At 39.6% G+C, this 24,876-nt stretch overlaps 1 protein-coding gene across 1 annotated transcript in view; it reads left to right on the top strand.

Annotated features, from left to right (window-relative positions):
* Nucleotides 1–24,876, top strand: part of IGHMBP2 (immunoglobulin mu DNA binding protein 2) — a 65,545-nt gene that overhangs the window by 13,717 nt on the left and 26,952 nt on the right. The window contains exons 5-8 of the mRNA XM_087950708.1: nt 108–271; nt 1,764–1,964; nt 5,846–5,993; nt 12,135–12,309. Coding sequence (XP_087806834.1) covers nt 108–271; nt 1,764–1,964; nt 5,846–5,993; nt 12,135–12,309 — 688 coding nt within the window. The remainder of the gene's footprint in view (nt 1–107; nt 272–1,763; nt 1,965–5,845; nt 5,994–12,134; nt 12,310–24,876) is intronic.

Here is a 24,876-nt window from a genome sequence, read left to right as displayed (position 1 = left end):
TCAATGTCCAAAAACAGCCTCTTCTTATTTGTATTGTACTGTACTTGCTTTCTCGCAAATGTTCTTGGTGAGACTGAGACCTGAACAAATGTTCCTGCTGCTTACAGAGCTTTTGAAGTTCTACAATGAATCCCTGGATGCCTCTCAGAAGGAAGCGGTTTGCTTTTCATTGGCACAGAAGGAGCTTGCTATCATTCATGGACCACCTGGAACTGGCAAGACAACAACTGTAGTGGAGATAATACTCCAAGCTGTGGAGCAAGGCTTGAAAGTGAGTGAATGAATACATTTTCTGAGGAGACGCCTATTTCCAGGTCAGAGTGATTTAGCCCGGAAACTTAGTTCTCTGAGGCCATCGTACTACTCTGAGGCCTCAGTGTTTTAAGCCCAGTATGGCAGGTGAATTGGGAACGGTCACAATACATACAGATGGTATTTGGGTGTCCTTCACTTTAAAAGGGAGGTATGTAATAGAACAGCAGGTTGATATTCTAATACAGTTTAAGTAAAATGTTAACTGGCCTATTTTTTAACAAGGGGTCCAAAAGGTTTTGGGGAGAGGGAAGGAATAATTTTACGAAGAGAGAAAATAAAGGAAAAGGAATTGAACTATAAATATAAAACAAATAATAATTGGTAGCCCTTATAGAAAAATAAACTACAGTATGGTAATATTATACTCAGAGAAAGAGTTTTGTGTGTGTTAAACTACAATTCCCAATGCTCTCTGTTCACAAAAGTTTATTGTTAAACACAGTTTTAATTGTTTCATTATAAACTGGACCTCTAGGTAAATAACCTGAATAAACTAAACCCCTCTCCCTAATCTTAAGATACTACGCTACTAGGAAAAGAAATAATAGAAGGTAGGATAATATTAGTATGAAATCAAACCTTAAAACAGAAACAAATAATTTTGGGTTGGTGGCAGAGGTATTTTTAAAAACTATACATTTGTCCTCAGAATACATTTAGAAAAACATTAGGTCATATGTATGGGAATTTGGATATAATATAAACCTTGGAAGATTCTAGAAAATGTCCATTTGGCGGTATCAAAAGATTGGATAAGTGGGTCATATGAGGTCTGATTCTCAGCAGAAAGAAACATAATTTTATTTCACGAATACAAGTTTTTAAGAATCACCACGTTTATTTTATAGTTTGGGTTCTTTACGATGAATAATATTCTTATTTCCGCTTAGAAGCTAGGGAAAAACTTTGGAAGTGTTACAAATTCATCCAGGATACCCATACTTCTAGAAAACCTTTGTTTTTCCTACTAATCTCTCTCCTCGGCTGAAGCACAGCTGTTTCTGCTCAGAGTTCCTGGATCTTCTGAGGTTCAGTGAGATATACTAACAAAGCTTTGGAATTAAAGGGTATTCATCAGGCACATAAAGGAAAAAGACAAAGCTGAGAGATCCTTGGCAGGTTAGAAGTTAAATTTGGCTGGGACTAGTATCTCAAAGTAACTTTGGTCCTTGATCCTGGTTTAATGCTTTGAATTTGTACTGTTCTTTTTAGCTCAGAGGTCTGGCATATAATAAAGTCCTTCAAACTCCGGGTCAAATCCTGATCCAGGATTGACTTGAGAATAATCTCCTTTCCTGGCACTTATAAAATAATCTCCTTTCTTTTCCTTTTGACATGGATGCTTATAGTGTTTCTGTAAACTATAGATACGAATCTGTATAAGACTGTAGCTACTGTATTTCAGTGAAGAGAATTAATACTGTTTAAAGAGATATTTTTCTTCCTAGGTTCTCTGTTGTGCTCCCTCGAATATTGCAGTCGATAACTTGGTGGAAAGGCTCTCGAATCATAATCTGCGGATCCTGCGTCTTGGTCGCCCAGCTCGTCTCCTAGAGTCCATACAGCACCATTCACTGGATGCTGTCCTGTTGCGTGGAGATAATGCCCAGATTGTAGCAGATATCAGGAAGGACATTGATCAAGCATTTGTAAGTTTTGTATTACATTTTTACAGCCATTATTTGAAATAATCTGTAGAATAAATTGTGGATATAAATCTATGCACTATAAATCTATAGTGTTCTTGGTGACATTATATTCTTGGAATAAGTAAGTGCTATGCAGAAATGATTGAATATGTGTCTTCTTGAAATTGAACCAAAACTCAGCAGGTATATAAACAGTGTTGGGTTGAATGACTAAAATTAAAAATATCTAATAATTGACTCTCCCATAATGTGATACAGATAGTCCTCGACTTACAACAGTTCACTTAATGACCAAGTTACAACGGCAGTGAAAATCGTGACAACCATTTTTCACACTTATGACCGTCGCAGCATTCCAATGGTTACTTGATTTACATTCCAATGCTGGACAACTGACTCATATTTATGACAGTTGCAGTGCTTAGGAGTCATTTTGTGACATTCTGACAAGCAAAGTCAATGGAGAACCCAGATTCATTTAACAACCATGTTACTAATTTAACAACTTAACACATGTGGGAAGAAAAGTCGTAAAATGGGACAAATTCACTTAACAATTTTTTCACTTAAATATAAATTTTGGGCTCAATTGTGTTTGTAAGTTGAGGACTATCTGTATTCTGTAGAGCATCTGGGAGTTGAAGTCCACAAGTCTTAAAGTTGCCAAGGTTGGACACCCCTGGTGTAGAATATTCAGGATTCTTTAGGATCCAGTCTTTTCTTTCCATTTTAGCTTTCTAGCACTTGTTAAGATCAAATTGAGATTCCTCACTCAGTTTTTCTCTGTCCTTCTCTCCTGAATACTTTCTGTGTTGTTGTTGTTTTTTAAACCAGAAAGTCCAGTTGCCTCTTGAAAAAGCACCTTTGGGACAATCACTCTGGTTGTTAAGCAAATTCAGCTTTCCCCATTGACTTTGCTTGTTGGAAGCTTCCTGGGAAGGTCACAAATGGCAATCACGTGGCCCCAGGGCACTGCAACTATTGTAAATGCATGCTGGTTGCCAAGAGCCCAAATTTTGATCACATGATCAGGGACACACCTCATCTGCCATAAGTGTGAGGTTAAGTGTTAATCACTTTTTTTTCCAGTACCATCGTGACTTCAAATGGTTGTTAATTGTATAATCATACATTGAGGACTACCTGCAAAGCAGGCAGAAAAGAGGCATTTATGTGAGGGTTGAAAGGAGAAAGTGTTAAGCAGCTTGCTTATTTGTTATCTTTTAAATTCTGCTGTGCTCAGCATGATGAGTGTTTTCAATGGCACTTTTTAATACAGTTCACCTTAAGATTTTCTGTAAAGTTTAATGTTTTTTTATTGTTTGCTTTGTCCTTTTCAGGACTAGAAAATTGATTTTAATAAAAGATGAGGTTTGGGGAATTTTGAGAGTAATCTTTTCACCAAGGATAACTCAGCTGCAAACTTCTGTAGAGGCACGCAATATATTCTAGCTGTATTTCGTCCCTAGAGAACTTGTAAGGCTGAAGAATGAAAGGCACTATAGGTCAAGGATTGATTGGCTCGCACTAAATGGAAAGTCAGCTGCCTTTGCATTACACTCACCATTCCGAGGATCCTCGAAGTCATTTGCAATAATTTTCTTGATTGAGCCAAAATTAATTATTCAGAGGAGTATAAGAGATTTATAATTTATACAGAGAAACTATAAAGAGTTCTCACTGGAGAACAAGGACAGTGATCTCTAGTCCTCCCTTAGTTCTCCTGGTAGTGATAGTACCTCGTACCAAGTTTCATCTGTGCTTTTTTGTAAGAAATCAGAAGATCACTTTAAACTAAAAAGAATTAGAGCAAATGACTAGCACTTTGGCCACTTCTCTTTAAATATCAACTCCTTTGTATTCTAAAAATTTAGATAAAATTAATTATCTAAAAATTATGTATTAAAAAATTATTTCACTTTTCACCCTGCCTCTGAAAACTGTATTTTTTCCTCCCAACTCCTTTGCTTTGCCTCATCCTTAAAATGTTCAGAAAAGAAACTAGTGAAAAACATAGGATCACTGTGTAGGAAAACATATTATAGTGGTTGCCAGTTGCCTACTGGTCATAATTTAAGATGTGAAATTTTGAATTCCTCTATATCAGGGGTTTCAAACTCGCGGCCCCCGGGCCAATTGCGGCCCGCAGGATGATATCCTGTGGCCCCCACCGTGATATGAAAGTATAATATTAGTGCGGCCCACAGGAGGAATGGACCTCTGAAGGAAGTCCCGTCCACCATTCCTCGTCGTGGCTGACATTCGGGCCCGGCAAGTCCGAGCAGCCAGCACATAGAACAAGGCGGCGCCGGATGTTGGAGAAGCAGAGCGGAGCCGGAGATCATTAGCCGCCTCTTTCGCAGCACAAGAAGCCTCCCCCAACTGGCCAGCTGCTCTCCTCCTTCTCTGCCTGTTTGTTCTGTATGGCCGAGGAGGAGGAGACCAGCCAGCTGGTTGGGGGAAGCTTTCTGCGCTGAAAGAGGCAGCTACTAATCTCTGGCTTTGCTCCGCTTCTCCAATGGTCCAGCTTCCCCTCTTGCTCCTCACAGTTGCCCTGAGCTGGTGCGGTTCTTTACTTGGGCAGCCAGACGCCCGCAGCAGCGCCTGCAGCAGCAACAGGCAGTTCCGCCCGGGCTCCGCTCAGGTGTCTGGCTGGGGCTGTCAGGAGTTGCTACCGCCGGCGCAGCTCCGCGCGGCTCCTGTCCCGCGTTGCCTTGGGAAGGGAAAGGCAAAACCAGGAGCCGCTGACAAGTAGAAGCTGAGCGGAAATGACGTCTGCAGTGCCACTGTGGAATCCCTTATGTGGCCCAGCCTCACCCAGACTCTGCCTCCAGCGGCCCCCAGGTAAATTGAGTGTGAGACTCCTGCTCTATATCATTTGAGAGACTGTCAACACCGCTATGAACTTGCCCACATGGCAAAAGAAGCTCTTTTGAAGGAGCTCCCACTGACATAGGCGAGGCAGTTCTGTTTTCAGGAATGGGCCTATATTCCTCTGCAATGCAGGTAGTCCTTGCTTAATGACCAGTCGCTTAATGATAGGTCGAAATTACAAAGGCCTTGAAAAAGTAAAACGTTTCCAACTACCACAAAATGTCACAACCCTGCCACGATGATATGATTGGCAACCATTTGCTAAGCACCCCCTCATGTGATTGACACTTGCCATCTTTCCTGCCAGCCTCCCCAGAGAGTCGATGGGGAAGCTGGCAGGAAAGGTTGAAAACTGCTGCCGACTACCAAAAGCACTCCGTCTCATCTGGAAGCTGGGTGAAAGAGCTCTTTGCCGATCCGTGCCTGCTTGAACCTTGGCAACTGAAATTCATTCACACATGGACCCCAGAATCCCAAACTACCTGGATGTTTTTAATTCCAGTAACTTTAAGATGTGTGGACTTCAACTCACCAGCATGCTGCCTAGGAAAGGCCATACATTTTAAATCTGAGATTGAAAAACACTGCTCCAATATTTGGCTCCTGTTTTCCCCTTATTTAGGAAAATAGCAAATAAATCCCTCTTTCAGTTTTGACTTTTGACTGTTAATTGCTTTCAATGATACTGATTTTCATTTTGATTTTTACTACGCAGAATTATACAGTAGTGATTTTTTTATTACTGTAAGCTGCTTTGAATATTTATAGAAGCAGAAAAAAATATAAAAAAAATAATACTGTTATCAACTGCTTCAGTGGTCATGTTTGTACTAAACTACAACTCCCATTATCCCCAGCCAGTTATGGGGTCAGATTGGAGAAAATCCACCTAAAAAGCATTTGTGGTAGTCTAATGGCATTTTTATAAGATAAATCCTACTGCTGTTTTACTATTATTTTGACTACTAAATGTGTGCTGTGCTGAGATCACTGTCTCTCTTATGCAGATGAAAGCTAGGAAGACCCAAGACAAAGGAGAGAGAAAACATTTTTTTAATGAAATTAAGATACTGAGAAAGGAACTGAAGGAACGAGAAGAAATGGCTATGTCTGAAACTTTGCAAAAAGCTCATGTTATTCTTGCTACGAACACAGGTTAGGAGAATTTTTCTAGATTTGCCTATAAGGTTTAATCAAATGGTTACTATTATTAATCTAACTGTTCCATTTGTAACTGCATTCTACTTAAACTGGAACTCCCAAACTACATAGTATATCTTTGAACTGTTTCTTATCTCGGTATCTATAAACATGAACAGTGCACTGTATTTATTATTTATTTATTTATTTGTACTGCTCTTTATTATTTTTTCCTGTAGCTCAAGCAGAGGTGGTATTCAGCAGGTTCTGACCAGTTCTGGAGAACCGGTAGCGGAAATTTTGAGTAGTCTGGAGAACCGGCAAATGCCACCTCTGACTGGAGATTTTACAATATCCTTCCCCTGCAACACCCACCAAGCCACGTCCACAGAACCGGTAGTAAAAAAATTTGAATCCCACCACTGAGCTCAACGTATCTTCCTCCTCCTATTTTTTAGAGAGAGAGAGAGAGAGAGAGGAGAGGACTGGCTTAAAGTCACCCAGCTGGCTCATGGCTAAGATGAGACTTGGATACACGGTCTCCTACTTTCTAGCCTGAAGTCTTAACTACTAGACCAAGCTAGGGTCTCCAATCTTACTGCCCAATTTTTCTTTCGATCACATTTTATTCTGTGATTGGGTGATTTGATAACTAATCAATAGTGTGTGAATTTGAACAGCAGACTAATACTGCTGTTCACATTTTACAAAGCACTGCTTGCCATTTTCTTGTTCCATTTAATGAAGGAAAGGAATTTATGCATTATTTATAGGAATAATTAAGCCCTTGAACCAGCAAAGGAGGGAATTTATTTTTGTTTCCAAGCGCATACTCATGTGTACAGCCTCTTGGAGAGGACTCAACCAAACTGCAATTATTTATGTTTGGGGAACTGTTTCCGATCCCATAAGGATAATTTTCAGGAAACCTTGCAGATAATTTTGTGTAAAGAATACGCATTAAAATGTCTAACGTACAAAGTTGATTTATGAACACAATATCAGTTCCAATTTCTTACTGAAAATTATATGCCCCTTCTGCTCTGAAATTTCTCATACCAAAGAGAATTCTGGGCAAGCTCTGGATGTTATTTAAAAGAAATACTTTAGTCAACAATCTATAGAAGGCATAAAATCATATTCACTCCTTTGTCAATTTAATTTACTTCTGGAAAGGTGCCAAGGCCTGATGACGATGTTGTACAGTCTTATGCTGTTCATTCTACCTTAAGTGATGTCCTTTAAAAAAGGGCCATATTCATTTGCGGAGGGGCAAGATACTTCAAGGGGTATTCGCTTCTACAGAAGTAGACACCATTTCTGCAATTAGTGTGGTAAATATCAACATGTGTTGTCCACACCAGGGGTCGCCAACCTTTTGGACCTCAAGGACCACCAAACTCATAATTTTATATCCCGAGGACCACTAATATGAATTTTTAAAAAGAATTTTTAAAAAGAAAAGAAATATTATTTCTTTTTAAAAATTCATATTAGTGGTCCTCGGGATATAAAAATTAATGTTTATATTAAAGGTAAATTTAATATTAAAAAATAATTTTATATATATGTATGTATGTATATATAATATAATTGTTAATGTAAAAATGGCTTGGTGGTCATATGACTGGGTGGGTGGGCATAGCCAAGTTGACATCACTTCTTTGTTGTTGTTCTCTCTCTCTCATTTCTCTCTCTCTTCTCTTTCTCTCTTGTCTCTCTTTCTCTCTGTCCCCGGGATGGGGGGTGAAAGGTGTGGGAATCTGACATGGTTGGTCGTCTTGACTTTGCTGCGGAAGGTAAGCCGAGAGAGCAAAATAAGGTGGGAAAAGCTCCAGGTTGTTTTGAGCGCCTCCTCGGCTGTCTAGGGAGTGAAGAGAGGGGAAAATTCCTAAGGAACTGGCCCTGTGGGGTGAGCTTCATTGATTCCGCTGACACTTGCAGAAGCGGCCGACACTTACAGAAACGACCAACTTGTGCTGCGGAGTTGTGAAAGGGAAGGGAGAAACTCTTGGAGGAAAGATCATCAAAAGTTGCAGTCCTTCACACGCACCCCTCATCCCCCTCCCCAAATCCTGAAGATCCCCAGCTTAGAAAAGGGCTACCTGGGTAAAGGGCAGCAAGAGGCTTTTTTCTCCTGGATTAAGACCTTTGCCATGTCCAGGTGTCAACTCTGCAGGGCTTTTTGCTTTGTTCTCTCTCTCTCTCTCTCTCTCTCTCTTACCACCCCTGTTGCCGACATGGGTGCAACCGGGCGGGCGTGGACAGGGCCAACCAGGGGCGATTGTTCAGTTCGGCAAACCAAACTCTCCCTACCACCTGGCACGAGGTGGTCAAATTTCACCACTGCTTCAGAGGCTTCAAACGAGGGGAGTGGAGGAGGAGGTGGCTTATAATCATGGTTTTTATTATAAGCCTCCTCCTCCTCCACTCCCCTTGTTTGAATGCTCCCCCAGGCTGGCTGGGAACCAATTTGGTGGTCAGTGAGCCCCGCCCCCTCTAGTCGTCTCCCAGCCTTTGAAATTGGCTTCAAAGGCAGCGAGGAAACCGCAAGGGGCTGCTGCCAGCCACGTTTGAATGTTGTTCCTCTAACCTGGAGATTGGAGAACAAATGCTACTCGCATTTGCGCGGCATTAGCATTCTGCCTTCGCCACTACCGCTTCGGCCCATTTGCACTGCGTCCCCCCCGGCAACAGCACTATTACTCATTCCGGCCAACGAGGGTTGTGCTCCTTTTTGCACATTGTACCACTTGCAAATTTACACATTGCATATGCCACCCCCTAAGGAGAAGATTTCCAGTCCCACCACGAGCCAGTCCCATATTCCAGAGCTGTAGTAGTCAGGACTGGCCCTTTGGTCATCATGGAGCAGCTCCTCAACGGCAGGCCAGTGCACCCAGGTGGAAGAGCTGCTCTGGGGTGATCAAAGGGCCAGTCCTGACTGCTGCAGCTTTGGAATATGGGACCAGCTTTCCCACCAATGTCAGCAAGCCACCCCGGGGCAGATTTCCCTCTCCCGCCTTTGGTCTTACCTTCCAGTTCCAGCTTGCGTGGGTCTACTGAAGGTAAGATTTGCGAAGGGTGGGGTCCAGCGGTCAGTGGGCCATGTAGGCGGTGCAGCCTTGTATTCCCGCGGGCCATGTGGGCAGCGCAGCCTTCTGTTCCCGCACAGCCTGGATTAATTATTTTTTGGTGGGGGTTGCTTTTGGGGGGACATTTCTCTTTGGACCACCAAAATTTTCTCGCAGGCCACCAGTGGGCCGCGGACCACCAGTGGGACATAACCCACTGGTTGGCAACCGCTGGTCCATACCATCACAGCCAACCCAGGAAAGGGAATTATTCTCAAGTAACAGGTCTCCAACCATGTCCACCATTTTGTGTGGATTTTAATTGCCTTTATGACTTTTAATTACCTTCAGGTGACTTGAGAATAGAAGTGTGATTGAACTGGTATAACAACTGATTTGGTGAGCACACGCTTTGCCTGTGTGCTCCACATTTTAAAAAGCTTAATACCTTCAACTGCAGCTGAAGAAACAGCTGAGGCATGGCAAACTGCTCTACCGTGCGAATCAACTGCGCTAACAAAAATACATAAAGCACAGGAAAGAGCAGGGGTGGACGGGAGGACCCATATACTCGTCAAAGCGAACTGGTTCGGAGCCAGCTGAACGTTGGAACAAGGTGTTCGTCCGAACCGGGAGAATCCTACCCCTGCTTGAGAATAATCTTTTCTCCCAACCATTGTTGAAATAACTTTAAGAACTTTTTGGTACTTGTCTTCCTCTAGGTTGTTTTGAGGTGCTTGGTCTAATAACTAGGTCCACCATCAAGGTTTTGAAATAATAACATGTTTTCCGAAAATGTGGGGCTATTACGACAAGCATTTGCCCTTTAGCTTTTCTCATAGAAACCTGGTTTGCACTGTTTGTCAGAAGTAAAATTTCAAACATTGTGGTTTTAGAGGCAAAAGGCGAAATTATTTTATTTGTTAAAAGACAATTGGGAATAGATGACTCTGCACCTTTCCATTTGTTTATGTATGTATGCTTGTGTATGTGTTTGTGTGTGTGTATCTACAGTCAGCTTTTTGTTTCCTTTATAAGCAGAAACTCTGCATATGTGTTCATGTTACGGACAGTTACATATTTTCTGCAGATAAATTGGTTTGAAATCAGTGGCATAGACACCAGATAAGAATGAAGTTTTACAGTGTGGAAACCTCAATTTCTCTGCAATAGGTTCTTTCTCTGTCTCCCACTCCCCACCCCCCGCCTTTTTTAGAAGCATGTTCCCCTTGCAGCAATTACCCAGTTTTTATAAGGAAAGGTAAGAATCATTGTTCTGCAAGGTTATTTGGTGCAACCCAATCTTGTCACTTTATTGCTGTGCTCAGCAGGCAAATCTTAATTGCTTTTACCCAAGGAGCAGAACTGGCTTTTAATTAACTGAGTTCAATACACTAGGATTTTCCCAGAATGGTTAAACTGGGGAATAAACCAGGACTGGCGTAATTTTACCTGCAACTCAAAACTCAGACCCATATAACTGACTATTCTTTAAATATTTTTCTTACCTTTCAAACTGTTATGTGTGTACAACCCCTGAGGGCTGTACAGAGAATGTTATGATATCTCAAAAATTACTTCTCCTTTATCTAAAAACTCATATATAGATACAAATGCAGATTTGCAGCTTTTACTGTTTACTTTCTGAACTAAAAGCTGCACTCATTCACACATCCTTACTTCATTCCAGCTTAGCTGGTCAGGCTAAGAAGAGAAACAAGATGAGCCACCTCTATAACCAAGACTTGATCAGTCCCAGACCTCCCTTGACATTTTAAATCTCATTCCTGATATTTTTCCACTAGATTGCCACTGCCTCGTTCATTTGGGAATAATTATTATTTTGAGAACTATCTTTTTTATTTTATTCAAAGTCTTCATTTTTGTCCTTTTCTATGTGTTCCATAAGTTGAAATCATTTTGAGCATCCCTTTCTGGGGCTGGATTGTGATTGCTAGTCTAGAAGGAAGTAAAAGTCTAAGAATAAAGATTTTTTTCCAGTAATTCCAATACTTCATTTTCCCTGCTTGTAAATTGTGTTTTTAGCTATTACATGGCCATGCGGCCCTATGATTTATGGTGATTTTATTGTTAGGTGGCTTCATTGATGGCATCCTTGTTGTCAGCCAGTTTAATGGGCAGGCTGCTTCCATACCATTGCCAAGAAAACCACACAAAAGCAATACATTTCTGGACATTAGTTGGTGGGAAAAAGAGCAGGAGGATGCTCTTGCATTCAAGTCCTCCTTGTGGGCTTCCCATTGGTATCTATTTTCCTACTGTAGAAATGGAAGATTCATGTAGTTTGACCTGCCGTTGGGTCCAGAGAATGTTCTGGAAAGCTAAACAAAAGGGTAAAGGTTATAGGCACACTGCAGCCTTAAGTTCTTCCATAGGTATAAACTCAGCAGTTTTTTTCCATTATAGGCTTGCAAATCAATTTCATTTCATTTCACACATAAATGTGCCAGCTCTTCTGCCCCTTCTGATAGATTTCTTATAGCAAATAAACAGTTGTGAATGAAAAGGTAGAATTTACAAAGAAGGTGCAACTGGCATGACCACGTCTGTGTTGTTTTCTGGCAACAATATAAAAGAGGTTTGCCACAGCTGTCTTCTGGGATTTTTATGACTTCCTAATTTAAGTCTGCAGCTCTGGGATTTGCTGGTGGTCTCTTATCCACCTGTTAACCAAATCCAACCCTGCTTAGCTTTCTGAACTCTGTCTTAGTTACGTCAGTAGAAGAATGTTCTTGTGGAAAGGAAAATTGACCATACCATTGGAAACTTCAATCGCATGCAATTGAAGATCATACGGCAATAATGACGCAGTCCAGTACTATGAGGAATTATGGAGTCCTTGGTGCTCTCCTAGCTTTGTTGTTTGCTTGCAAATGTTTCATTACCTGTTTAGATAAAATTACCTAGTCAGGTAATGAAACATCTGCAGGCAAACAACCACACTCGGAACGCCCCAAGGAATCAGAAGACAGAATCAGAAGGTCTTTTAAGACAGCCAGTCCTTTTCCATTTTTGCAGTGCTGAAAGGCTCAGCGTAGTTTTTAATCTTGTTTTTAATTAGGTGCTTCTTCTGATGGTCCGCTGAAGCTTCTTCCTGAGAACCACTTTGATCTTGTGGTGATTGATGAATGTTCGCAAGCTCTTGAAGCAAGCTGTTGGATCCCACTGCTAAAGGTTAGGAAGTGTATCCTGGCTGGTGATCACAAACAGCTGCCTCCCACAATCATCTCTCACAAGTAAGAAAATGTCCTCCGTTATCAATTAATTATTTTAAAGGTGCTGGGAAAAAGCCTATCTGGAAAATGGCCTGTGAATTAGAATACCCATCTTTGCATTTAATTGCACAGCAGATAGAGATAACCTTCCTTGTTTTTTAATGAGATTTGATTATATATGTCAGCTGCTTAATATAAAGCAGAAAACTTAAATCAACTAACTTAAGATAATAAAGTAACTATTCTCTGAATTATAATGAACAGAGCACACTCTTGAACTGAAGAATAAGAAAGCAAATGTTTGTCATGGATAATTTTATATTACAGTCCAATCATTTGAGAGGCCTTTAGAGGTTTTCTGCTGAGGGGATGGTTGAACTGAATTTAATTTTCCTTGTGCACATTTTGGGAATTTCTCTTATAACAAGAACAGTGATGAAAAATGAACAGAAATAATGGATTCTATATATTGCTATACCCATACACCTAAGTGGGCCCAGTATAATCTCCAAAATTGGTAGGTAGCTGTATGTCTTGCATAAAAGCTTATATGCTTCCAGAAATTGAGGAACTGTAACTCTCAACATTCCTTCTAATTCAGTTCTGTAGGCTGGATAGCATTATAGCTAAATACACTTTTGAAATGGCAATAGCACTTAGACTTATATACTGCTTTATAATGCTTTACAGCCCTCTCTAAGTGGTTTACAGAGTCAGCCTATTGCCCCCATTGGGTCCTCATTTTACCCACCTCAGAAGGATGGAAGGCTGAGTCAACCTTGAACCTGGTGAGATTTGAACTGCCCAATTGCAGGCAGCCGGCTGGTAGCAGAAGTAGTTTGCAGTACTGCACTCTAACCACTGCCGCCACCAAGGCTACAGATGCTACAGATCTCCTATTGTATCCTGTAGCAAAATGCAACAGATCTCCTATCCTTGACCTATTTAAAGGAGCCCCTGTTATACATGTGTCTGCCTTGCTCACTATTGATAGATTTTTCAACTGGCTTTTTCCATTCTTAAACCAAATACTGTGCTTTAATGAATTACTTTCAGTGAAACCATAGCTTTCAATTTTATCCCAAGCCAGTTAATTATATTTATGGGATATGGATTAGTTCTGGTTTTGAAGGATCTGTGTGCATTATGTATTATTGGTAAACCTGTAACAAAGATTTCTGCCAAATGTGAAACAATTTATTAAAGAGAACCACCCCACGGAGTTCATTTGTTATCAAGCAATATATGTGAAACAAGTTTAGATTTGACTTTAAAATAGATTATAACAGTCAAATTGAAATGATTGATTTAATTATAGAATTACTATAGAAGGAAGGCCCAAGCCCATGAAGCAACGAGGGGGATAAATTTGACAATACAAGAGAACTAGGCTAAAGTGCTAGGAAAAAAAAAAAACATAATTTGCAGAAGGAATAAAGGGAAATTATCACAATGGAACAAACTCCTATGGAAAGAGCTTAGTAATTCTAGACAATGAACTTCAGTTAGCTGTAGAATTTTTCTTGTGTAATAAATCATGTAGGTATTTGGGGGACATTTGCATAGTTCAGTCAATTAAACAAACAAACTACTTGGGGAGAGAATATCTGGACTGGACAATCAGCTGTTGGAAAGGATAGTTGCAGTAGTTAAAGATTCATAAGGATGTACTCAGAAGAATTCATTCTGTACTTTATCACAGAACATACGATCTAGAAGCATCTGTTGCTGAAATACAACCTGCCTAAAACCTGCTTAAATTAGCTCTCACTGATAACTGTAGGTGAAAAGAGATCAGTATGGAAATGGCAATAGCAGTCCGCCCTTTCATATGTTTTCATGTAGAGCTACTTATATCCCATACATATCTTGACCAAGATTCCAAATGGTTCATGCTAGAGCTAGACCTTCAAATTTCCATGAACAGGGAAAGATTAACAAATGTTTCAACCTTATCACCATTGACTTATTGAGATCCTATTCATATTTTAATTGTTAATGATTTATATTCTGTAATTTTCCCCATGGGTGTATGTGTAGGTTGCTTGAATTTTTCTGTTTGCTGTGCTAGAATAAATTGCATGCAATTTATTAAATTGCACCCTGGAAGATGTTAAACCAGAAGCAGGAATGTAATTCTCTACATTCCTGGCAGAAAATTAGCATCCAGGAGACTATAAATCGTGCATTGTTGTATATGCTGCTCTTGCTATGAAACTCTTCAGTCATTATTGTTTATGCACATATGTTTTATGGATCGCTCATATTTTTTAATCATGAGAGAGATCCATAAAACATACGTGCATAAACTTGCCAGGAATAAGTTTTGTTCTGGAAACCTGCACATAATTGCTAATGTAAAGCATTCTTTGTGCTGTTGGCAGATAGAGTAGCAAACAGAAGTTTCAACTGAAAATTTCATTGTTTCCTTGAAGACCAATCACTCCAAAACAGCCGTCTAGTACAAGTTTATTCTTTGACAGATTATATATTGCTGCTTTATAGATAAGATAATCCCAATGCCAATAAACTAATACTTAAAGCCACAGATTGGTAAAAAAGTTTCTGCCAGGACATCATCTTAAGTTTTCTTTTAAGTTTCCCTATAACACTTGTACTTTGATGCCATTATAGGCACAATTTTGGACTAATAATAGATGTATGGTAATATTGACCAAGATAGTCTTTTGAAAGGTAAAGAAATGATTAGAGAGATGAATAGTAGTAGTTACAGGACAGTTTAACTGATTATAACCACAAAATGATTTTTAAGTTGACAAATTGTGAACTGCAAGAAAGTAATTATATATGGAGTGAAAGCCAACTTGTCAACTGTGGAAATGCTAGGTTCTTGCTATACAGATTATTATTACTATCATTGCTCTCCAGCTCTGAGACTTTTGTAGGAAGACAATAATAATGCAGCATCAATTGATGATTTTCTTCTTTCCTTAGCACTCCCAGAATTGCCTGGGTTATCTCCAAATGATTGCTTCTTTGTTCTGTTTCTCATCTTTTTGGCAAATTAGATGCTCAACTTGTTCTATGAAGATGTATTCAAAGGAGACTATACCAGCACAAGATATAACAATGTAGTTCAACTCAATTTCATCAGGGCTGTGGTTGACCTCGGGATGTGTATGCGTGTCACTGACTGGGTGGGCATGGCTAGCTTGATGCCACTCCCCAAACTGCTGGCATGTTTTCTCTTCACATTGGGTAGACCAGGCCGAAGCTATGCTGGCCTCATCTTTTGTCTTTGCACTGGGTAGACCAGGCTGAAGCCAGGCTAGTCCAATCTTTCCTCTTCATATTGGGTAGACCAGGACGGCCCTGCGGGCTGGATCTGGCCCATGGGCCTGGAATTTGACATGCCTAATATAATTTATAGGCAGTAGGCTGATCAAGATAGCAAGAAATGTTCAACTAAGAGAACACAAAGTTGGAAAGGACTATTTAGGCATTTATATTTAACCCTTTGCACAGTACAAAAATAAAAAAATCTTGCTTGTGCCAACATTGGTCTGATGCCTTTAATCAAACATTTGAATTATCCAAGATCTTCCTCCTCAATTACCATAAATGTTAGTGGGAAGAGTTTAAAGGGGGAAATGCTGGGGTTTGAGGTTGATGTGCAGCATCTGGTATTTCAGTTTATAGGCTAGAAATCTGGAGATCAGGCATTCCAGTCCCCATCTTAGGCACAACTGGGTAATGTCGGGCCAGTCACATTTTTTCAGCCCTAGCAAGCAGATAATGGTAATCCACCCCTGAAAAATCTTAGCTGCAGGGATTTGTCCAGGGAGCCCCCCAAGAATCAAGACTAATTCAAAGAAACCAAAAAGGAGAAATATATTTAACTCATTGGTATGGCAAGGAATGATGTGCCCTTAATTGAATGAAATCTGTTATCTTAGAATCAATATAAAGGCATCATCATTTATTTGAAATAGACCCTGTTGGGTGTTTTGCTGTTGCAGCAGCAATTAACATCCTTATCCAATCTACCTCAGTAAGTTTTAGATCCTGATAACCTTCTGTGAAATTTTGGCTTATTTGCTCTGATTGGGATCCTTCTGGCAGCAACTGGATATGATGACAAGCAAATTTGTTGAATCAAGAGAATCTTTGATCATATCCAGCGGGGTTCGAATCCTTTTTACTTTCTCTTCTGAGTGGATAATTCTTAATTACAATTAGGCTTAGTATAACACAGAAGTTAACAGCACATTTCTTGGGTTTTAACTTTGCCTCCAGAGCAACAATCACATCAGTGGTGGGATTCAAATTTTTTTACTACTGGTTCTATGGGCGTGGTTTGATGGGCACGGTGTGGCTTGGTGGACGTGGCTTGGTGAGCATGGCTTGGTGGGCATGGCTTGGTGGGCGTGGCTTGGTGGGAAGGAAGGTTACTGCAAAATCTCCATTCCCTCCCCACCCCACTAACCTGCTTTCCAGCTCCATTCTCCTGTGCAGGGCAACGAAAGAAGACCCAGCCGATCAGCTGGGATTTGGGAGGCAGAGAGTAGATGGGGGCGGGGCCAGTCAGAGGTGGTATTTGCCAGTTCTCTGAGCTACTCAAAATGTCCGCTACCAGTTCTCCAGAACTGGTCAGAACCTCCTGAATACCACAATCACATGCTTGAAAAAGGAGAAACTTATAAATGAATTTGCTTCCAAGGTGACTAAACATAGTTGTAACATATTGGTAGAATATATTGGATTTGAAGGACTTTCCTTGTCTGTAAGACTTAGCCAAATATCTTTCTTTTCTCTGCCTCTCTTTGTCTCTTTAAACTGAGTGTTCCTGATGGAACCACTGAGCTCAGAGTCTTAAAGAGACCCCCTCCCTTTTTTGGCCCCTTAAAATTCAGCATTTACATAGGGGGCACAGAGTTTAAACAGATTCCCAGGAAATTTATTCTGGGATAATATGTGTGTATACCAGTAGTGGTATTTGACCGGTTCGGCCTGGTTCTGGCGAGCCGGTAGGAGCGATGAGCAGCGGAGACTGAACCGATTCTCTCCACTGCTCTGCTGTTGGGCTCACCCGCCCGGGCTCCCATACTCACTTTTATCCGCTGAATTTGAAGCACAGCTGCTTTGCGCAGAATAGCGCCGCGCGGCAGCTGCTGAAGCGACCGGGATCATGCAGGCTTGCAGGAGGCGAGTTAGAATGCCTCTGCGCCTGTGCAAAGTACACATTAGGCGCATGCCTGCACGTAAAGTATGTGCACGCGCGCAAAGTACGCCCACCAAGCCATGCCCACTGAACTGGTGGCAACAATATTTGAATCCCACCACTGGTGTATACACACACACACACACACACACACACACACACACACTTCTATAGCAAGCACTGTTTCTTCTCAAGCCACAAAAGCAGTTACTACACAGAAAAAAAGTGCACATTAATTTCTGCCCATGCTGCAACTTTATTGGTCTCCCTGAAGAGGCATAATAAAAGGACAACAATTTGAAAAGTGGCATCCCTTTCAAGCCTCATTAACAAGGATCTAATCTATTTGAAATGTCTACACTAGTTTTCTTGAGTATGACTTTTTCATCTAAGTTGCTAGATGCACATTTCCTCTGTCATGTAACACCTCTACATGAAGAATAATGTGTAATAGCATGCCTAATTTAGAAGTAAGACTTAACTTTGCTCAATTTAGAGATCTTTAACATGCCAGCTAATTTCTCATAATGTCATCCTAGCACATTGAATCTTAATGCCATATGCAACTCTGTGGTTATTATTCAAGAAAGAATACTGCTACAAAATCCTAGTTCAATCTTCCGCTGCAGATCTTCTTTTTTAAAACGATCTCTGCATCCTAAAAGACCTATGAGTTGCAATACATTTTTAAAATAGAACTAGGCTTCTCTCAGAACTGAGGAAAATCTACTTTTGCTTTGCCTTTATGTTACACACTGCTGAGTTGGAGGATTATTATGCTGTACTATTCCTAATCTATCTTTGTGGTTGCTAGGAGTCAAAAATGACTTTGATGGCACATAATCACTATCTGTGATCTCTCTCAAATTTATCTAACAATCTACCTGTTAAATACTTGGGACAAACTGTCATTGTACTAGATTTTAAGAAAAAATTACAGTATTAGATGTCCCATAAATTTTGTTCTATGGATTAAAATTCCATTTATAAATATATGAACGGGCAAACATTTGCCTATTTTTTATGCTTAGCTTGATTGATCAGAATGGAGTTTTTGTGAAATTATCCTAGTCTATACTGGTTCATAACCATCCTTAATAAGAAAAAAGTCTAGTTTTTTTGTGTGGGGGTGGGGGGTGGAGAATAGTAACTTCAACCAGTATGCCGTGATGCAGGACCATGCACCCATTTGGACTTTCAGTTCAAAAATCACCAAAATGGGTGATTTCTTTCAAATTCAAAAAGGTTTACAATTATCACATTTACTCCTACTGAGTCTGCAATAGGTGTTGGCCACTTTGTTAACAGGATAGTTGTTGGGTATATGCAATCTTAGAGTGGATATTTCTATGTAATGGAATGGGTACAAAGCAGAAATGTGGCTACGTACATCTGCACATAAGAAAACATGGAGTTTCTTTTACACTCTTGAATTTCTTGAGCAGTATCTTCTTTTTCCAAGTGGACCTCAAATTAATATTTGAATTACATGCTAATCCTTGAGGTACATCAAGGTGTTAACTCTTTTCCCAAGCTATCCAGTCAGCTTCATGACTGAATCAAGCTTTCAACCACAATTTTTCAAATCCAACATAGCATTCAGGAGCCTGTTTAATCCTAATTCAAGATGTTATTTTGAGTTGACCCACACCCGTGTCAGTTTAAATGCAGAAGTAAATGCAAAATGCACACTGCATGCAAATATATAACTACCCACAGTGTCACTTTTAATATAGGCCTTTGGAGATCTATATGAAAATGAAGCTAAAGGCATGATAAATTTTATCAAATTGCCCAAAAGCAATATGCTTCACAAACCAGTTCTTAAAAGCTTGGTGGAAAATCTCAGTAATAGGAATGACACTATTAGGCACAGTTAAATTTTGTAACAGATTTGTGAACTTAAGATAAACGAAGTCATTAGTAAAAAGAAAGTTACTTCTTGTTCAGTTACTAACTGATGGTGTATCATAAAGATTAACTGAGCAAGATAGCAGAAGAAAAATTGGGATAGAAATTAAAAATAGAAAAAAGTATGGCAATGAGACTAAAGTGTTGAATATATATTTTTGCTCAGTATGCTGTTTATTGAGCCAGTTTGATGTAGTGGTTAAAGCATCAGGCTAGAAACTGGGAGACTCTGAGTTTTAGTCCCACCTTCAGATACGAGGACCATTCTCCCTTTTAGCCCTAGGAAGGAGGCAATGATAAACCACTTGCCAAGGAAACTGTAGAAACTTGTCCTAGGAATTGCCAGGAGTCAGTAGTAGTTCAAATTATTGCATTGTGGGTGCATTATAGAAAGAGCTAGTTCACTTGAAAAGTCTGTAATGCTGGGAAGGAAAGAGAAAAAAGATGACCAGAAGCAAGATGGATGGTCTTAGTTACACCAACAATTAGTACCCTGTTGGAAGACTTGAAGGACCAACTTGGAGACAGATTATCCTGGGGAAAAAATCTATGTGGTTGCCAAAAGTCTACCCCAATTTGATAGCATTTATTCAATTCAAAGATAAATCTCGAAGTATCTTATGATAGCAATTAAACTATTTATTGCCATAAAGCCCAAGTGCAAGTTCAATATGATGCTCAGATCAGATTTTACAAAAAATATCTAATAATTGATACCATCCCTATAATCTAAATTTTGAGAAATATCTTTCAGAAAAACATTTTTTTCTTAAACATCCTTTGCTGGGAAGTTGGTATAAATAAAACTGAAAGTGATGTAATTTAATATACTGAACTACTGGCTAAAAGCAGTCTTCTGTCTCAGAAGGTTGGATAGAAGTGATCAATTCTGCTTAAGTTGAATTAGTGTAGTTAATTGGAGAATGGTACACTAGCCTTAGGCCCTGCCTAAGCCAAAGTCAAGCAGAAGCAAAAAATATTAGAGAAATATAGGAAGCTCAAATTTATGTGCCTCTAGAGATTTAGTTAGGTGCTCAGCTCTTCAGTTTCAGTCAGCCAAATATTGGAGACAGCTTGAAATGTATAAATATAGATTGCTATAGTGCTAGCATGATCTAGTATTTTACCCATTGCTGTCTTGAAAGGGAAGTGTACGAAAATTTCTTACAATGGACAGTTTTGCCTGCATAGAATAGCAAATATTCAAAGTGGGATTCATTTTTTTCTGTACCACTCATTTATAGGGATGTAGGGGCTTATTCTATAGGTACTTCAGCTCCAAGATTGTTGCATCATATGAGACCAAAGGGAAATTTTGATTTGGGTAACAGGACTATAAGACTTTTCAGCTGAACTGAGTTCATTTCATTGCAGCAACAGTGGAGGCAGGATGCTTTTGGTAAGAAAAATATTTCTGATTGTTGTTGTATATTGTATCAGGTTTTGCAGTGACTTGATATTCCAATTCACAGTATGATCCTAATGTGTTAAAATTGTTAACTTGTGTTAGAATTGCTTCACCCAGTGCACTTTAACACCTAGAAAATCTGCTTACCAAATCATTTGAAGCATATAATAAGTTATTCTAGTATGAATTTTTTTTTTTGCAATCTGTGCTTCAACTGTAATAGTAATCATGTACCATATTTATCTCGAACGAGGATGCCCTGAATTTAAGATAACTTTCTCCCAAGGGAAGAGTGCTCAGGAAAAAACTGATAGAAGCAAAACCTATAGGAGAACCAACATCCTTATCTTATTCATCTTAACAGCTCTAACTGAAAACAGCTCTGGGGATTCCTCTTTAATATCATTCTGATTCTGTACATATCACAGACTAGTATGTGTGTGCGGGTTTACATATACTTACTACGGAAAAAACAGAAACACACTAATTAAATTCCTAATGAATAACTAAAATGAACTGCCTGTAAATTAAGATACCTTGTTTGTAAAATGATTTTGACCATCACATATCAGTATTCTAGTGTTAGAAATGGAAGAGGGGATCAACCTATTCTCCAAAGCACCTGAAGGCAGGACAAGAAGCAACGGATGGAAAATAATCAAGGAGAGAAGCAACCTAAACTAAGGAGAAATTTAGTCAGTGGAACAATTTGCCTTCAGAACTTGGGGGTACTCCAACACCGGAGGTTTTTAAGAAGAGATCGGACAACTATTGGTCTGAAATGTTACAGGGTTTCCTGCGTGAGCAAGGGATCTGGACCAGAAGACTTCCAAGGCTCCTTCCAACTCTGTTATTCTATTATTCTGGGAATAAAAGAATGCAGGCAGTTGCTTGAATCAGAGATGAAGTTTCTAGAACTTGCTGAGTCAGCTGTCGGAAGGGGCTGCACCGAGTCCTTTATGTAGAAAAACCTTGCCTTTGTTACTTGAAAGTACACAGAAATGTGCCCGTCCTCTAGGAATTCCAGGAAACTACACTTAGCTTGATTTCCTTGAGGGAGCACTCTGGAGTTAGGCACCCTGCTGTGTTGTGGTCTCCACACACACATTGTGTACCATACTCCCTCCCAGGATAAAGAGTAAAAAAAACCAAGAAAAATCCACAATGAAGATGGCTTGAGAGGTGAACTGCACTGGGAAGGGGGGAAAAAAAGACAAACCCCCATTTTGGCAGAACAAGGATGAAGTTCTCCAGAGGGATAAACTGGGATCCAATTTTTAGACTAACTGCCAGAGAGATTGGCTGCTTTCTTCTTATCTCGCTCCTATTCTGATGTAAATCAATCCCCATTCTTACTACCAAGTAAATATAGTTGTTTAGTGGAGTGGGCAGTTGCATGAAACCTTTTGCAAGTATAAAAATGGAAAGGAATATTTTGAATAAACTGGGAAGTGATTTCAGTGAGATAGAAGGAAGCATCGATGCAAAATATGTTAATAATGAAGTATGTAATTAGTTGTTACATCAAATTGCTAACAGAAGTAATATTCTAAAATGTTTATTGTCTCTGGTACGCTGTAAACATTGGGATACTTCCTCTCCCCCTCCCCCCATCTAATTGTGATGATTTGAAATTGGTAGAAATTAGCAAGGGCTTTTTAATATCCTTGGGCTGATAATAGTTTCTGACTCCAATGGGGTTTATTACCCAATTAATTAAGCAGAATAACAAATGTGGTTATAAGGTTTGGGGAGATAGATATATGTTTACTTGGCATGATGGATTGACATTGCAAAATAAAAGTTGCATAGTGTGATCAGCCCATGCTTATCCAGTATCAATATTCCAGTATGATCCCTGCACAAAGGATTTCTTCCATCTTTTTATCCTTTAAAAACCTCTAAATGGTTAAGATTGATTCTTCAGGAAGAACCTGCGTGATGGGTTAGACACCTGCTGGGAAAAGCGAGAAAGAAGTATGAAATGCCATCTTTTTACCTTATTGAAGGTCTTTATCCTATAGAGCAGGGTTTTCTGGGGACTTAAGGGCAGAGGAGGAGAGACCAAGGAATTTCCTTTCTGAATATCTGTGCACTTATAAGGTGCTGGATTCAGGACTCGGGGGAGAGCAGATATAATATTGTGACTCAGGCTACTGACTGCACTTGGCAGAAGAAAAGAAATGGCTGATTTATAAATCACGCAGTGAGATTTATTCAGAGAGTTTCATTATAGCCAATTAGACACATTCTAGGATGTGTAAGCTTGTGCAATAAAACAGCACATGTTATTTCAGAGACAGAAGGCATATGGAATTCCAAGCCTGCTAATAGGAAAGCTAAATTTGGGAAAGGTATATAAGCCTCCCCTTCCCCAAGTTTTTCATCAAATGTTTCTGTTTTATCAGTCTCAACTTTTCCATTTTGAGCGAGAAAACCTGAGGGAAATTTCTACTTGGAACAACATCACAGAAGTTGAAGTTCATAGGTTGTAATGGGTCCATAGTTGCCCATCCTTGGTTTATGGGATATCAACTCCATCTCCCTATAGTATCTTTATCTTATTGTTATAAATCAAAAGAAATAGCAAGGGTTTTAATTCGATGCTATGTATCCATAAGCTTCTTTCTTATCCATTTTCTCTCATGCTTCCCCCCACCCTTGTTTAGCTGATTTAACCCCAAGTCTAGTTCAGGGGGAAAAGTGATCCTTAACAGTTAATTTCATGCTTTTATGTGTAAAATGTTAATATGATGAACATATTATGCAACAATGTTCTGATCATGGAGCTTTCAAACAAGCTGCAAAATAATCTTTGTGGGGGTGGGGAATTAGCAAAGCTCTGATAGGGTTAGAAGTTTAGTATTTGAATCACGACTTTCACATACCAGCAAGGAAGTTTTCTCCTCATAATGCCACTGAAATTGTGCCTCTTCTGGGCTTTTGTTCTTATCTACAGCATTACTTGGAAGCCAAGAAACACATTTGTTTCCAAAGCATTCGTACATCCATTGCTTCAGTGGTGCTGAAAATTGAGAATTGATTTTACCAGTTGGACTTGCTAATTAATATTGAAGGACATCTGTCTTACCCTTTTATTCCCCTTCCTTGCCCCAATTCCTTACATGTGGTTTCAGCATTAATAACACTTAGTGCTAATGCTTATCAATAATTCAAAACCAGTTCTATAAAAATGTCAAAGTAAGTTCAATTATTTCTCTCTTTCCCCCTTCTAAGGTGATTGTGGTACTTTTAGCACCATTTATTTTGTTTCAATCTTGTTATTTTCAAAAGTTGCAGGCATTTTTGAATTAAAGGATAGTATAGAAATATATGAAAAGTAGAATATCAAGTATTGTATAACAAAATCCAAGAAAGTTTTAGATGCTACTGCTGGGACGATGATTGTCAATAAGATTGAAAAGTGCTCCATGTTATCATAAAAGACTTCAAATTTCTGTTACCTGTTAGTGAGATCGAGAATATCTTGATCTGTTTAGTTACCTTCTGCTTAGGGTAGCTAAATTGACTGAGTTGAAGGGGAAAAACACCTTGAGGCTTAAGGGCTAACCCTAACCTAAATGATATGTTTTAGGTTAAACCATCAAATTATAGCCTACTATTATAATTTAATTTTGGCCCAGTATGTCAGGGCTCCGGCAGTTACCCCCATTTAAATCATGAGTCTCTAGCTAACTTCCAGAACCTGAAGATTTATTAGGAGTAAACATGCCGGCGCTGCCTGGGTGTAGCCGACTCTGAGTCACTTCATTCATTGTCACCCGTGACCCTGGTTTTCCCCCACCTCCTGGGTGTATCATAATTCATATTCTCCAATGGGACACATCCATAGCCAAGAGTCATCAATCATGCTCCCCAGTTAGAATGTTGCACCTAGTTACTATCTTTGAAAACATTTATGGAATGTAGTTTCGGTTTTGCAAGCTGCTACACTGCTCACCCCTCCCTTTCTGTTGGCAACTCTAAAAGACCAGAGAAATATTTTATGAGTTGACACAGTATGTCATGCAAACTCTGTCATTGTAATACATGTTTGTTTGTTTGTTTTTCATTTATTTATAAAAAA

Source organism: Notechis scutatus, chromosome 1, assembly GCF_049901735.1.
Source record: "Notechis scutatus isolate UNSWTSFEM ecotype Mainland chromosome 1, rNotScu1.2, whole genome shotgun sequence".
Lineage (NCBI taxonomy): Eukaryota > Metazoa > Chordata > Lepidosauria > Squamata > Elapidae > Notechis > Notechis scutatus.
Note: the sequence above shows the minus strand (reverse complement) of the source record. Positions and strands in the feature narration are given on the sequence as shown.